Raw genomic sequence first — 15,403 nt, 5'->3', positions numbered from 1 at the left:
TAAAAACCAACCAAATTAAAAACAAGAGGACGGTTATACCCTTCATCTTCCAGGAACAGAAGGTTTCTTCCACGAATCTCGAACCGTTGGGACTTCACTGTGTGCCTTCTTCTCTTTATCTTTTTCCTCCACCATCTTCCTCCTATTCTTCTCACATTCATGAGCCAAACCAACCACCAGCAAATTTCATGAAACATAATTCTATTTGTACATAATCTGATTGCAACATCTGGCTAGAAGATTTTCACCCTAATTTATTGCTTGAATCGGTACCCGTACTAGCTAAAAAAAATTTAGCACAATGGCATAATATGAAATTATAATTTTATCCATTAATTTGGGGGGGGCAATGGAGTTATCCATTAAGGTTGATGGTGAATCTAATAAGGTCCGCTTCTCTCTTTCGAAAGATGACTAGAGCTCGCTGATAATGGGGCTCTCCGTAGGAAAATATGCGACCATGAAAATTGGTAACGCCGGACAAAACTCATTTAAGGATTTTTCCGGCGATGGACATTGGCAACGGCACAAACGCTGGCCATTACTGCTGGTTACTGGTTCCTGGTGATTGACGACAACGGCCATGAGCGCAGTAATCGGCAAATCCTCGCCGGTCTTTCTAAAGTGATATTTCAGTCGTGATAGGTAAATTTTAGTTACTTTTTTTTTTTTTTTTTAGATTTTCAGAAAACTAAGTTTTTTAGATTTTTATTATTTATTTATTAGATATTCCTTTTTACGGATTTTACGTGGGTTCGATCTCTTAGCGTGCTTAGAATTTGGGGTGTACCATTTGTAACCCCCATGAAACCCGCTCCAAGACTCTCCTCCAGATGCTCGTTAAAATGAGAAACAGACACAAAATTGCAAGAACATAATTACAAAATTCAATTGGGACATTTTCTTATGAAAAGAAAATTTGGGCAAGAAAAAAAAATTTTTTTAGATTAGATAGCAGATAGACAGATATTAAGTTGCATATGGCCCACATATATGTCAGTCAGTGTGTAGTAGATTTTTTACAGAAGAGGTCGAAACACGTGTCCAATCATGGCCAGCATACACAGGAGAATGCTTGGTGCTGACTACACTCTCTCTTTGTATCCGTTCACGTGGCGAACATGAAAAAGCTCCTCTGGCTTCTAGGCCGCTCTCGAAAGTCGTAACCCAGAAAGCGTTGAGAATACACTACTCTCTTTAACTTGCACACACTCAAAGAGAAAAAAAAGCTCTTTCTCTAACCTCTATTAAGATTCTATTATTCCTTTTTTCTCTCTTTTTTTTTTTTGGGGTTCGATTTGTACGATACTTTGCTTGCACAGCGATGAAAATATCAGAGATGCTACGGACCCAGCATTTCTGCGAATCCAATGCCACTAAGTTACCTTTGTTTGCATCATCTTTGTCAAACTGCTATAATGGTAGTACTTCATGTACCGTAGCTTCTTCTCGTGTACTGGATATGGGGTAAATTTTATTATATAATTGACTTTTATAGTTCTTGAATGTTTGGCTACTAGATTCAACACTTTTTTTGATACTCCGTCTGTTCAGAATTTTGATTGTCGAAGTATATATTTTTGTTTGTTTGACTTTCATTCGGTTTTGGACTCGGTTCCTAGAAATGGGTTTGTAGCTCTTTGGTACTTGGAGCAACTTAAAGGCCAAAGAGAAAATGGTATTTGTGTTGTCAATCTTGATTCCTTCTTCTTCTAATCCTTTCCAGGTTAAATAGTGCTTATTGCAGTTCTTTTTTTTTTTTTTGGTTTGGATTTCTTATCTATGGATTGTGGTTGTACTTACTTGTTAGTTTATTGTAGGTCGAAATTGTCTATATTGAGCTTTGAGCTATTGTACTATTTTGGCTTCAACAATTAATTTTGGGGTTCTTATTCTTTTGTGTTTTGACAATTTATTAGATTCAAGTTGAGTAAACAAGCATCGGGTAGCAATCAGCAATGTTGTTTCAGAAAGGCATGTCTGTACTTTATTTAATTCAATGCATGCCTAACTTTTCACTCAAGTTTGTATTATTGTTAAAGATATGGCTAAATTAGACAGGGGATCGTATCAGGCATAGGATAATGAATGTGTTTGGTCGTCGTGCTCACGAACGTGTACTCGAGGTAATTATCGTATATTTCTCCTTTTTATTTGTTTTTGACTTACAACTTCTAAACTATGTAAATTGTGGGATGCAACAAGTTGTCTTTTGAGCTAAGAAAAATAAAAATTATGGATCACTAGAAGAATGGAAATGCGTTGGACAATCTTACACCAATAGACATCTTTACATTTCAAAATATGAAATTAGTTAAGAGGGGCAATGAAGCAAAGATAAAATGCTTGCAAAGTGAGACTTGGCTGTTCCATTGGGAAATAAAAATATCTGATACATATTTCACATATTGCATACATGTATTGTGGATTTTTTGTCAAATGCATAAACCTGCTTGTTTTTTACTAATCCTGAATGACAATAATTCATGTTGCTTATGTATTTACCATCTTTAATTCTAGGAAGAAGCCCCTCAAGTTTCGGAGACTGGGCCATCATGGAAAATTTTTCCAGGTCAGGCAGTTCCCCTGGGTGTATCAGAAGTTGATACTGGAATCAATTTTGCCATCTTTTCACAGCATGCGACCTCCGTAACACTTTGCTTATCACTTCCTGACAGGTGACAGTGCTTATTCTCTCATTCATGGTTAAAATCTGATTGTTGATCATGCTTATTGTTTCAATGTTAGGAGGAAGTAAAACTGAGCAATAATTATGATATTTATTTTTCTTCTACCAATGTGAAATTTGTATTGAACTTTTTAGTACAAATTTTTTGTCCATGGCATTTTGTTTTTCCTTATTCTGAAATTAGTGCACATTCCCTTTTAAGCCTTTTCTTTCTTGGTTCTTGTGGGAAAGCCTGGCACCTGGCAGCAAGCCACTACTATTTTCTAATTCTTTCCTTGGTCAAATCTGAAAGGGTGTCATAAAAAACTTTGCTGGATTTTTATTTTTTTATTTTTTGTTTTTTCCTTTTTCATGGGATATGTTTGGTGGATATTAAGGTTTCAAAGTTTATTTGTCTCCTAAGTTTCTTCAACCCTTTTATATTTGATATATCTAATATTTCCCAGGGAAAAGACTGGTGGGCCAGATGGTGGAATGGTGGAGTTGGCTTTGGATCCTCAGATGAATAAAACAGGAGATATCTGGCACATTTGTATCAAGGTAGTTTTCCCTTAAATTGCTAAGTTCACCGCCTGCATAATTGTATCTTTCTTTTCACACTTCTAGCTATCCTTGTATATATGTCTAAGGTATCTCTTAGCAAGTTATGTTTTTGCAGAGAGTATAAGTTTCAAATAGTTTCTGCTGAAACAGTGTTTGACAATTTTTACATCCTAATATATCATCATTTAGCTGCTATAATAATGATGTTACTCCTTTGCAGGATTTGCCTCGTAGCAATGTTCAGTATGGTTATCGCTTTGATGGTCCACGGGATTGGAATCAGGGGCATCGTTTTGACAGCAGCATTGTGCTTATAGATCCTTATGCAAAGCTAGTTGAAGGTCGCAGATATTTTGGAGATGCCAACTACAAGTTTTCTAAATTTCTTGGAACTTATGATTTTGATAGCTTACCTTTTGATTGGGGAGACAGCTACAAGCTTCCAAATATACCTGAGGTTAGTTGGTCACCCTAATGACACTAATATTTGTTGAGTTTTCAGTAATTGGAAATTTTACAATTACTCACTTACCCATCTGTCTCTTGTCTATGCTTGTCTCTTTTTCCACCTCCTTATATCTCAGTAACCGAATTTAAATCTATGAATTTCTTTCCGAACTTCTGACATACTTGGATAAGTAATTCTTGATTTTCATCCTTGTCAATGTTTGGTTACAATCATTCTCATTTAGTTGACAAAATAATTTAATGATATATCTTGTTTCTAAATTTTAAGTCTTAGCTGCTAATTTTACGTCTAAACTTTGTTACATTTGTTTTTGTCTTTGCAGAAAGATCTTGTTATATATGAAATGAATGTTCGTGCATTTACAGCTGATGAATCCAGTGGGCTCGAACCAGATATCCGTGGTAGCTACCTTGGTGTGATTGATATGGTAAATCTTTGTTGTTCTGAATTTAATGACATTAAATCCTTCTAATGAATATCTTTTTAACACTCAGGTCAATACTTTGAGTGAAGAACTTAATAGCTTGAGTAAACAATAACTAAGATGTCTCAACTACAAATATTAAAGCAATTCAGAATATTTGTTCCTTTTGTTCTTAAGTTGTGAACATTAAAAAGATGATTCACCTGGAGATTTTGCACAAACAAATGAACATTGTCTCTCAAACCTTTATAAATGAAATAAAATTGGAGAAAAAATACTTGGTAGAGTTTAGCTGTTTGGAGAATGATGCAATCCTGTGACGAGGCAATTGATGGCAAGGAGCTGGGTTTGTAAAATCTATTCTGGGATTTACAAAGGTGTTATATCATCCTTGATTCTAAGAATTCTGTTGGACATTAAACCTAGGTTCAGTTTAAAACAGCGTGGAATTAAATCTCGTAACAAGCTCAGAATAAAACCCTATGACGAAGATATCAAGATATATTTCATAACAAATCCATTTACTGCTGCTAATAAAAACTTAAAATTATGCTGAATTATTCTGTAGAATTGTCGTGAAGACCAGAGATACATAAAACTTGTATTCCACTAATGGAATGTATAAGGGGTGTGGATTCTAGTTATTATTTGTAGGAGGAATGACACCTAGTAACCTTCTTACTTGATTAAGTTTGGCTTTCTGATGATAAATAGACAAATATAAGTTATATTTGGATCCTGCAAATCTCCCCTTTTTTCCAGTAAACTAAGTTAATGCTTATGGTCAATACCAACTACAGCATGAGGTACAGGGCTACAAAAGTGTGGTATTTTCTGTAACCTTTGCAGCATGTACTTGCTTTTAGCCCTCTGACTGAAATTTTGCACCAAATGTGCTTGTATGTGTTTCCGAAAGTTGTTAAACGTAATCCTGCTTAAGAAATCACTGAACTGCATGTATGATGTGCAGCAATTAAAAATCTTAAAAACACTAGCTCTAGGTTTGTGAACTAGATCTTCTTGACAGACACTTGATTTTTATAATAAATTGGAAGTCATGTGTTAGGATTTAGGAGCTTCAAATAGAGCTAATTTCTTCTTCAAATCCACTTTTCAAGTTACCCAGTTTATTTTTTCTTCATGATCTATGGGACAAATTCTGCTTGGATGATGTCTGTGTAAATTGTATGTAGCTGGGGGACTTCCTATTATTTCTTCTATTGATTTTGGACTTTGTCTATATTTGTTTGCTGAGATGTGGGTATTTTGTTTTTTGATTAGTAGGTATATCTGACCTTTTTCCATTTCCTTTTTATTTTGTTTTGCCAATTGTAATTTAAGATTCCACACCTTCTAGAGCTTGGGGTCAATGCCATAGAGTTGCTGCCAGTCTTTGAGTTTGATGAGATGGAGTTTCAGAGGCGCCCAAATCCTAGAGATCACATGGTAAAATGATTCTTTTCCCTTCATTTTCAATTACCATTTTAAGTTAGCATCAACTCTAAAGCTTTAAATTGATAGGAAGTGGATGCAACTACGCATATATGGCTAACATGAACGTACACTTTAGCACTTGTGCTCATGGTGGAATGGTGTTGAATCATGGGGGTGTCTTATTCATTCACAACAAGAAGTTTACAAAAATGAGGGTTAACATGATTTGAACACAAAATTAGTTTCCAATTAGGTTGTTCTGATTCCATGTTATAAAAAAAAGAGGAGCAGAGGAATTCAATAATTTGTGATTTATAGATGTTATCCATGAACTAAAGCTACACAAAGAGAGGCGTCTATAAGTTTCTATACTTGGCCTATGTTTCTTAATTATCTCGCTTACAATCCCAATATCCAATTTGTTATTCAAAGCTTAAGAAGTACTTTTTTTTTTTTTTTTTCCCCTAAAAAAAGTTTTGCTTTTTGCTGCTGCTTATTATTTGTCTTCTTTTTTCTTCAAAATGCTTTAAGCAGTATGTTTATTTTTCTTTATTGCTTTTCGACTTCCTATAAAATTGATTTTATAAAGGAATTTAACACATAACACCCCAGTTATAGGGTAATGTTTATCTCTCGTTACTTAATTGATGATTCAAACTATGAAATATGTTATGCCGTATTTTCTTTTCTTTGTTTTCTTATTATTTTAATGTTTGTGAGTATCATCTCTCAAAATGATCAAGTGGCTTGATAAATTTTTTTGTTCTTTTGGTTTCGTTGTTTTTGAAGATAAATACATGGGGTTACTCGACAATCAACTTCTTTGCTCCTATGAGTCGCTATGCTAGTGCTGGTGGAGGTCCCCTTAAAGCTTCCAAAGAATTTAAAGAAATGGTTAAAGCCTTGCATGGTGCTGGAATAGAGGTAAATCAAGTCTTTTTCAGGCTTTAGAATCAGGAATACATATTGTTTATTAATATTACAAATGCTTTTTATTGTGGTGTAGTCAGTAGTGAAGAATTTTTTACTTTATGCAGGTCATTTTGGATGTTGTCTATAATCATACTAATGAGGCTGATGATGCCAATCCTTATACTACTTCATTTCGTGGTATTGACAATAAGGTGATTTTACGTGGCTTTTATGGAATATTGTGCAAAACCCTTGTTCCTTGTTGTGTAGCTATTTTTATTCTACCTTACTATGTTTGTATAATGTACATTTATCTGAATAGGTTGTGGTTTAACTTTCACTAACTTAATATAACTATGGTATACTGTTATCAAAAGAGAGAAATTAAAGCTTTTGGGTCAATTGTACCTATCCATCCTTCATTGACAGGTTTATTACATGCTAGACCCAAATAACAAAGGCCAATTGCTGAACTTCTCTGGCTGTGGTAATTTGGATTGCTTTCCTTTCCATTTTAGCATTGTATTATGGATATGTACCCCTAGAACTGATAAACCTTTTGATCTTGCTAACTAAATACTACAAACACATAAGAAATCATCAAAAAAGAGATAGTTTTCCTTGTTACTTGTTCAAAACTACTGTTTAAAAATTTGGAATTTTTAGACATTATTTTGTTGGCCTCCAGGGAACACATTAAACTGTAATCATCCTGTGGTCATGGAGCTCATTCTCGACAGTTTAAGACATTGGTAAGGACCTCATTCTTATGCAACATATATCTTAGCATTATTAATAGCTTACATGTTTCATTTTATGAATGGAATCGACCATATATTTTCATTGTTCCGAAGTTGTCTAGCTACCGAATTCCAGCAGATTAATTGGTTATGGTTTTGGGGAACTGATTGGTGTGATAAGAGTACTTTGGTGCTACTTATATTAGATTTAATACGTTCTTTGGGAATGTGATAATTCTGCATCCACACTTTGCTGCATAAGCTTGTTTTCTGACACTAGGAAAACCAAGCAACTCAATTGACAGAAATCTGGTTGATCATTTGAATTCAATTTCATGATTTTTTTTTTTTTTTTTTTTTTTTGGGGGGGGGATCAATATGGTAGCCTTTATATATTTGGACATTTGATGCATCAGAGTCAGAGTAGGATATACCCTGTTTTATTCGTTTGGAACTTGAATAGGATCATCTGATTTGACTATGTGGGGAATAAATATATACCTAGATTGCTTACTTGACTGGGAACATTAGTTAATATTTTGAGATTCCAATTTATGGTTCGTAAATGAGCATTTATATTTTCAAATTGCATTTGTTGATATCATGGGTTATATTATTCTATGTTACTTATTTATAGGGTTGTTGAGTATCATGTGGATGGATTTCGATTTGACCTTGCTAGTGTCCTTTGTCGGGGAACTGATGGTAGTCCACTTAATGCCCCCCCAATTATTAGGGTAAGTTATATGTTTTCATCTACATCATTACTGGTATTGTAAATACTAATTGGCATCTGTGCTAACTATTGAACATCTGGCTTCCGAGCAGTATAAATAGGTTCCTTTATTAATATGATTATGAAGTATGGTGTGTGTGTGTGTGTGTGTGTGCACCCTTAACTGATGCTGCTTGTGATCATACTGAAAAAAAAGACTAATTCTTGAGGACTCTTGAGGGTATTTATGTATATTGTTCCTTTTGAAATTATGAACTACTCTGATTGATCAAATGCTATCTTTGCACAGAAATGGTATGCTAAGTAGTTGGGGGTAAAACATATGTAATATTTCAAAATACTAAATTGTGATATTTTGTCTAGAGTTTGTTTTTTTATTTTTTTATTTAAGACGAAAATCGACTTATTATTAGAACTACCTCCAAATTAAGTCTTATGCTTTTGTTAGCTGTCAGTCATTCTTTCTTTACTGTAGTTTGCATTGGTTCTATGTCTCTCTCTCTCACACACACACACACACACATCATATACTGTCAATTTCAAGTTGTAGTCTGCTCATCTGTATGACTGCATTATATGAGGTTTGTACAAAGTATGCCCTCGAATTGAGTACATTGTGGAAGTATGTTGACTTATCTTTATGAGAACAGGCTATTGCCAAAGATGCTATCCTATCAAGGTGTAAAGTTATTTCAGAACCTTGGGATTGTGGTGGCCTTTATCAAGTTGGAAAATTTCCAAATTGGGACAGGTAATTATGTTAGAATATGTTGTATCAGTCAATTGCATATATTAAATATTTCACAATTCTTCTGTACTGTGCTTTTGAGAACAATCATTACTTGCTATAATGAAGGACTGAGCATTCTTATTGTTGTTATTGGATTTATTTTTTTGCTGTTGCTATTATCATCTTGAGAACTTGTTGCTTTTGTTTTTCCAGTCATTTGGTTGGCATGAGAGCATGTTATGCTAACCTGAAATGCTACTGGAACGTAAAGAAATGCTATCTATAATGTGTTTTTGAGGTATTAGTGGTTTTATTAGTCTGGTTTTGGATTTTTAATGTAGTATTTACATTGCAAATGACTACTCTTTGTCCCTGGTGTTGCTTCCTCCGCTCGCAAATCATATTAAGTATTTGACGGTTATTTGAAATCATGCTATATTATGGTGCTACGTGCTAGTGTGGTTAATGCTATTTTTCTGTTGAAAATTTTATTTTTAATACATTGTTATATTTAAGAAAATAAATGTCTGAAGATGTTTTATGCTAAATCTTTGTGTTGAGTTGTGTGTAGCCTAATTTCCTACTGTTCTATAATCCCCTTGACACCTTATCTTCATTACAAAATTCTTAATGCAGGTGGGCTGAATGGAATGGAAAATACCGTGATGACATAAGAAGATTTATAAAGGTAATTCATAGATACCAGTTCTATTTTTTTCTTTTAAAAAGAAAGAAAAATAGAAAGCTTTTTTTGAGTTTAAGGAATGAAAGTTGCTTATGAATGAGCTTGATAGCATAAGTACAATATGGGAGATTATATAGAAGCAGGAAGAGTTAAAAAAATATATTCGTTACCTGTGGTTGAAAGCAATCTCTTAATTTCAGTTGAAATATTCCAAATATTGGTTGGTTTTTGAAGGGATTTAACTCTATATATTTAGTGGTTTTGAGGAAACTAATAGGTTCAAAGCTACAATGCAAAAAAATGATGGTCTACACTGTACATACGATTATATTCCTGGTGCACCCTTAAATCATCAATCTTTTTTACACATTGATATGAGCTGTCACCTTTGTCTTGGATTTTTCTTTCAGCATTGCATCTATTATGCTTTTTTCTTTTTGGTGGCTTTTATTGTGATTAGATATTCTCTATTGTATGTATCTTTGAAGTACCACGTAGTCAAATTTTATGTTTTTTAACTTTTTGTTTTGGATTATGAGGAAAAATTTCTAGAGTCAATCGTTTTAATTCCAGTCCTTAATCTTCCATTTTATGCATTCAGGGTGATAAGGGTATGAAGGGGACCCTTGCAACTCGTGTTGCTGGATCTGCTGACCTTTATAATGTAAGCATTATTGTTTGCTTTTGGAGTTATGGCTATCATAACAATATACATGTTACATTCCATTATCTTGTTTTATAGCTTTTAATTTAATTTCACCACTGTTTTGTAATATGCAAACTGTTGAGCAGGATTCACTAGTCCTAGTGTGTAGCTAAGTTTTGTAATCTAAATTGCGATAGTTGTTCCAGGTTAGATAATTAACAAAATAGCATGTCAATATGGCTTCATAAGTGAAACTGGTAGATCAATTCGTTTGTTGAGGCAGGTTATTGGAAGCAACCTCATGCTCATGTTCAATCTGACTGAATGTAATTTTTCTTCAGCATAATTCACAAGTATTTGAGGTCTTTCTCTTTTTTTCCTTTTTTTTTAATTTATTTTTTATTTTTTAGTTTTTTATTTATTTTTTAATTTTTTCCTATAAGCATTTTGGTATTGCATGTGTGAATTCCCCTTGGTGAGTTCTTATTTCTAACTGAAGATGTATAAATTCCTGGATTTATGAGTAATGTTTATGAATTTATTTAGATGCAACTTCTCATTTTTGGGATTGGGTAAGTTTGTGTTTTTCAATTTGGCATTGGTGATATTGTATCTTTTTCTTTTTCAAGTACAAATTTATCTTTACATGCGACTCAAATTGTTGGAGCTAGATATAATTTTTTTCTTAATCATTTGTACTGTATTTGGATATTTGATGATAAACCCTGCTGGAAAGTATTAATCACGGTCATTACTACGATCACAGACATGTTGATCATGGTATGATCAAATTACTAGTAAATGGCCTATGCTATTTTGATTGTCATGCTGACTAATTTCATGGTCACTAGAGCTAATGAAATTTGGGTATGAAAAACACACCTTCAACAAAATGACTCTGATTTGAGATTTTACTTTTAGAAGAAGGTATTATAAATGTCGTTGTCCTTTATTGTTGAAATGAGCAAGTTACCTGAAATTCTAATCAGTGTATTATTTCATTAGTTGAAAATTTGACTGCTGCCCACATATTTGATACCTTCTCCTACGAAACTATATGTAAATTTATATTTAAAGCTGCTCATAGTATTAACTCATTCTCCAGGTGAATAAGCGCAAACCTTATCACAGCATTAATTTTGTGATTGCACATGATGGCTTCACACTGTATGATCTCGTTTCGTATAACTTCAAGGTACTTCAAAATTTAAGTCCATTTGTATATTTGTCATCCACGGCATGCAGTTATTCTTATTGTTGGTTTTATAGCATAATGATGCTAATGGAGAAGGTGGAAATGATGGAAGCAATGATAATTTGAGTTGGAATTGTGGTTTTGAAGGTAAGGTCCAAATGTTTGATTCCTGCTTCTTGAACTTTATTTCTAATTGTTGCTTTGCTTGGATAAAAATGTTTTGGGTGTCCAACATAATGATCATATTTTATGCCATTAAGGTAGAGCAAGAATTGGTTAGAGACATGCATATGAAAAATGAAATAACTTAAGAGGACTTATGTTACATATGATAAATTCTTGTGTGATCTTATTACTTGATCATACCACCGCATTGTCTTTTTGTTGTTATTTTGGCTATTTTTGTCAATACATACAACAGTTTGTTAATTTCTGGTTGCGATTGTTGGATGTTTGAAGTACTAGTTACTACTGAACTTCAGCATTTCATTTGTTAATGACTGATGACTGGGCAGATTGCACTAATACCAATTCTGTTTCTGACATTAATTTATATATCAAATTTGAGAATCTAGGTTAAGCAGATAATGAAGATTTCTTTTACAACTACTTGCTTGCAGTATAGATGCAAGCTCATAACCTGTAATTGAAACACGAACGGAAACTAAATGTTCATGTTAGTTTTATGTAGACATGTGGTTACCATATACAGGTCTGTGTTTTCCCTACTGTACAGCATTACTTTTATTCAGTATATTATGTGAATCTCTCTCTCTCTCTCTCTCTCTCTCTCTCTCTATCTCTACCTCTCTCTCTCTCTCTCTCCCCCTTTCCCCCTCTCTTTTCTTATTTGTATATTTGTACAAATGTAACTATATTGGAGGGGGAGTTCATCTCTGTTGTGTGGGCTTAATTGTGATCTGAACCCATGGTGACAGTTTTGGGGCTGTCTATAGCCAAAAGATTACATATATCACTACAACTCCGGTGGCATAATGGCAAGGCAGAAAATTAAATTGTGATATAACATCAATTATTAACAATCTGTATGACATTTAAAATCCTTTATTTATTGGACAGGAGAAACTGATGATGATACTATTAAAGCTATACGCTCCAGGCAAATGAAAAATTTTCATTTGGTGCTAATGATATCACAGGTAATGCATTTGAAAGCCAATTTCATGAGTTACATACATGTAGTATCCCATCCTTAAATTGAGTTATTGTTCTCCAAGTTGGTCTTGTGCTTGCTATGTTCAGTTAAGTCGTAAAAGCTTCAAATTTCACTTGATATGTTTGCAATTTTTGGCAGATGGCTGCTGCATCTGCCAAGTTAATTTTACTTGTATGCCTCTTTTAGTTGGTTATCTTATGTGTCTTACTGCCAACTTTAAATAGTGAATGGGTTCTGAGATTTGGATTCCTCCTCTTCCCAATCATATTCTCTCACTAAAATTTTTTTTGAGGGTCAAGACCTATTCAATATCACTGCTAGAATTTAAGTGGTAATTTGCCGCTAGCAGATTTTGACTGTTCAGTGCTTGTTGCCAGGGAACACCAATGATGCTGATGGGGGATGAGTATGCACATACTCGCTATGGAAATAACAATAGTTATGGACATGATACTGATATTAACCATTTCCAGTGGGGATTGGTAAATTTTTCATTTTCATCCCTCCTTTTCTGAAAATTTTTATCCATGCATGTGATGAATGCATTGAAATATTTTGGTAAGGCAGTTGGAGACACGTAAAGGTAATCACTTCAGGTTCTTTAAAGAGGTGATAAAATTTCGACGAGCACATCCTGTATTCAGTCATGAAACTTTTCTCAACAAAGTAATTTCACTTGCTTCACTCTGCGTTTTTGTATAACAATCTTACTGTAAATGTAAATTTAAGTATTCAGATTTTGCAAGACTTACAGAACACCTATTTATGCAGAATGATGTCACTTGGCATGAAGACAACTGGGACAACTATGACAGCACATTTCTTGCATTTACGTAAGAGCATATGCCCATATGCAGAATAAATATTATGAGACCTACCTTACTATATTTCCACTATATACAAGCCATTGGCATCATAATCCTGCTTGTCAAATTAGCAAGCAACTTCTTGTAGTTGATTGTTTTTTGCATTGGGTGATTTATGAATGACATGCCTGCTAGTTAGGCATTGAGCTATTTCCTTTTGCGCACATGCATGTCAATCTGAGCATGGGCTCTCATTTATTTTGGTACTAACTGATTCTGGTCATGGTAGTAATATGCAAAGCTCTGCATATGCACAATGCGAAGATGAATATGAAAAAAAAAAAAATAATGAAGGATAAATAAACTACATTTGGATTTCTTATTGATGCAAACTGACATGAAAACGTGTTTGAATTTGGATGGATTTAGTGGATAAGAAGCACTTCAACTGAGTTTTTTTGTGTAGGCTTCATGACAGTAATGGAGAAGATATCTATCTGGCATTCAATGCTCATGACTATTCTGTTAAGGCCTATGTACCTCCACCGCCAGTAAAGAGGAAATGGTTTCGTGTGGTAAGTTCTCTTCCACTTTTAGTACATTTTCCAATGCTCTATATGTTTATATAGTCATTATCGTGCCCAGATACCTAAGTTATATTTTTCTCTCTTTGAAAATCAGAAAACCCATGGAATTTTCTAGACATGCGCATTAGTTAAGGTTATACCTTTCTTTTAATTCTACATAATCCTACTCTTAACAAACTTTTTAAACCCTATTTATATGCTTGAAATCTTTATGTTCAGCCACTATGGTAGTGGTCGACCAAATAGTCAATATGAACCGTTTTCTCGAGCTTTCATTATGGTCCTCTTAAGGAGAAAAATTCAATACAAGTGAGATTGGGATGTTGCAATTTTGTTCAATGCTTTCAGTATACTTTCCTTTTCATCACATTGTTTACCAAGTTAAATATATACGTATTTTAGCATTAAAAATCCAGTTTGATTCTACACAAATCCTGTTGACATGGTAAGAGATGGAGAATTTCAGTGTCACCTTAATTGCTAATGCCTCTTTCTCAATCTCCTTTTAAAAGGCATTCAAACGACTTTTCCAGTCTTTTTAAAAGCGCTCTCCTTTTTCACATTTATAGTGTTTGGCTTTTATAAGATTAATCATGCACAGCTTTATCACAAAAAAGGTTTCCGAATTTTTGACACCTTTCTTGTTGAAATGAAGGTGGACACTAATCTTAAGTCTCCTAATGACTTTGTCACTGATGGAGTCCCGACCACCGGAAGCACCTATAAAGTGGCCCCCTTTTCCTCAATTCTTCTGCAAGCGAAGTTGACATGACTTTAAGAAGATGGTGGCAGATGAATTTCTTAAATGGATTGACTATTCAGATCTGGCTTATCTCATGGTGGATTCAGTTTCCATGCATTACACAAATGCTGAAATTGAAGGTGCTAAACTCAAGATATTAATATCAAAGGTACAGGTGATATATATATATACATATTATATATATATATATATATATATATATGTATTCTGTATTTTGGCTACAAAAGGACTTGAGGGCTTGTGCTCAGGAAAGAGTGAAAGTACACCATTAGTGAAAGTAATTTCCTTTAATTAGCATGTAATAAGAACACATAAGGACACATAATTCAGAGTTGTAAGAAACTGAAAACTTTGCCTTAGTAAGCCGTTATCAAATCATATACGGTACCACATTTCCATTTCTTTTATAATTCCATTCGACTGTCTTTTCAACATCTTGTGTTTTCTGCAAGGTATTGAGGATTTAATAATTCTTTTACGCCCTCCTTTTCTCCTTTATCTTCTTCTTATTCTTCATTTCTCTTTTTTTCTTTTCTTTTTTTTTTTTTTTTTTTGGGAATCAAAAAAGAGTTGGCTTTGAATGACATTTTTGCCATCCCAGTCTGTCCCTGTGGAGTCTGGTTGTCTGCCATGATAACAGAAGAACGAAGGATTTAAAAACTAAAAAATAGAAAAAGCAGTTGAGTGAAATAGAATATACAAAGTAAGCAAGTCTGGAGTTGAAAAAGTCCACCTAGTGGAGTGCTTTTGGTGTTCATTAGGCGATTGCTAATGCCCTTGTTTTTATTTATTTGTTTATTTATTTTTTAATCATAGGGCAATTGCTAATGCTAGCTCACAACTTGCTCTTTAATTGGATTGCCCTTT

The 15,403-nt window shown here is 33.8% G+C and overlaps 1 protein-coding gene across 9 annotated transcripts; it reads left to right on the top strand.

Annotated features, from left to right (window-relative positions):
• The first annotated feature begins 44 nt into the window (after positions 1–44).
• Positions 45–14,968, top strand: LOC107420761 (isoamylase 3, chloroplastic). Of its 9 annotated transcripts, none has more exons than XM_048475848.2 (24): positions 45–645; positions 1,920–1,974; positions 2,062–2,126; positions 2,521–2,678; positions 3,136–3,229; positions 3,453–3,689; positions 4,024–4,128; positions 5,467–5,571; positions 6,349–6,483; positions 6,597–6,683; positions 6,901–6,958; positions 7,160–7,223; positions 7,849–7,948; positions 8,598–8,698; positions 9,314–9,365; positions 9,964–10,026; positions 11,114–11,203; positions 11,278–11,350; positions 12,284–12,363; positions 12,758–12,862; positions 12,948–13,046; positions 13,152–13,213; positions 13,653–13,761; positions 14,429–14,968. In XM_048475848.2, exons 2-24 carry the CDS (start codon positions 1,959–1,961, stop codon positions 14,543–14,545), a joined length of 2,175 nt encoding a protein of 724 aa, XP_048331805.2. In that variant the 5' UTR covers positions 45–645; positions 1,920–1,958; the 3' UTR covers positions 14,546–14,968. The 9 variants fall into 9 exon arrangements, with proteins under 9 accessions (XP_048331805.2, XP_048331806.2, XP_048331804.2 ...); XM_048475849.2 differs by having other exon boundaries at positions 46–645; positions 1,920–1,960; positions 2,058–2,126; XM_048475847.2 differs by having other exon boundaries at positions 46–645; positions 2,058–2,126.
• The last annotated feature ends 435 nt before the right edge of the window (positions 14,969–15,403 follow it).

This window comes from Ziziphus jujuba, chromosome 5 (genome assembly GCF_031755915.1).
Source record: "Ziziphus jujuba cultivar Dongzao chromosome 5, ASM3175591v1".
Taxonomy (NCBI): domain Eukaryota; kingdom Viridiplantae; phylum Streptophyta; class Magnoliopsida; order Rosales; family Rhamnaceae; genus Ziziphus; species Ziziphus jujuba.
Note: the sequence above shows the minus strand (reverse complement) of the source record. Positions and strands in the feature narration are given on the sequence as shown.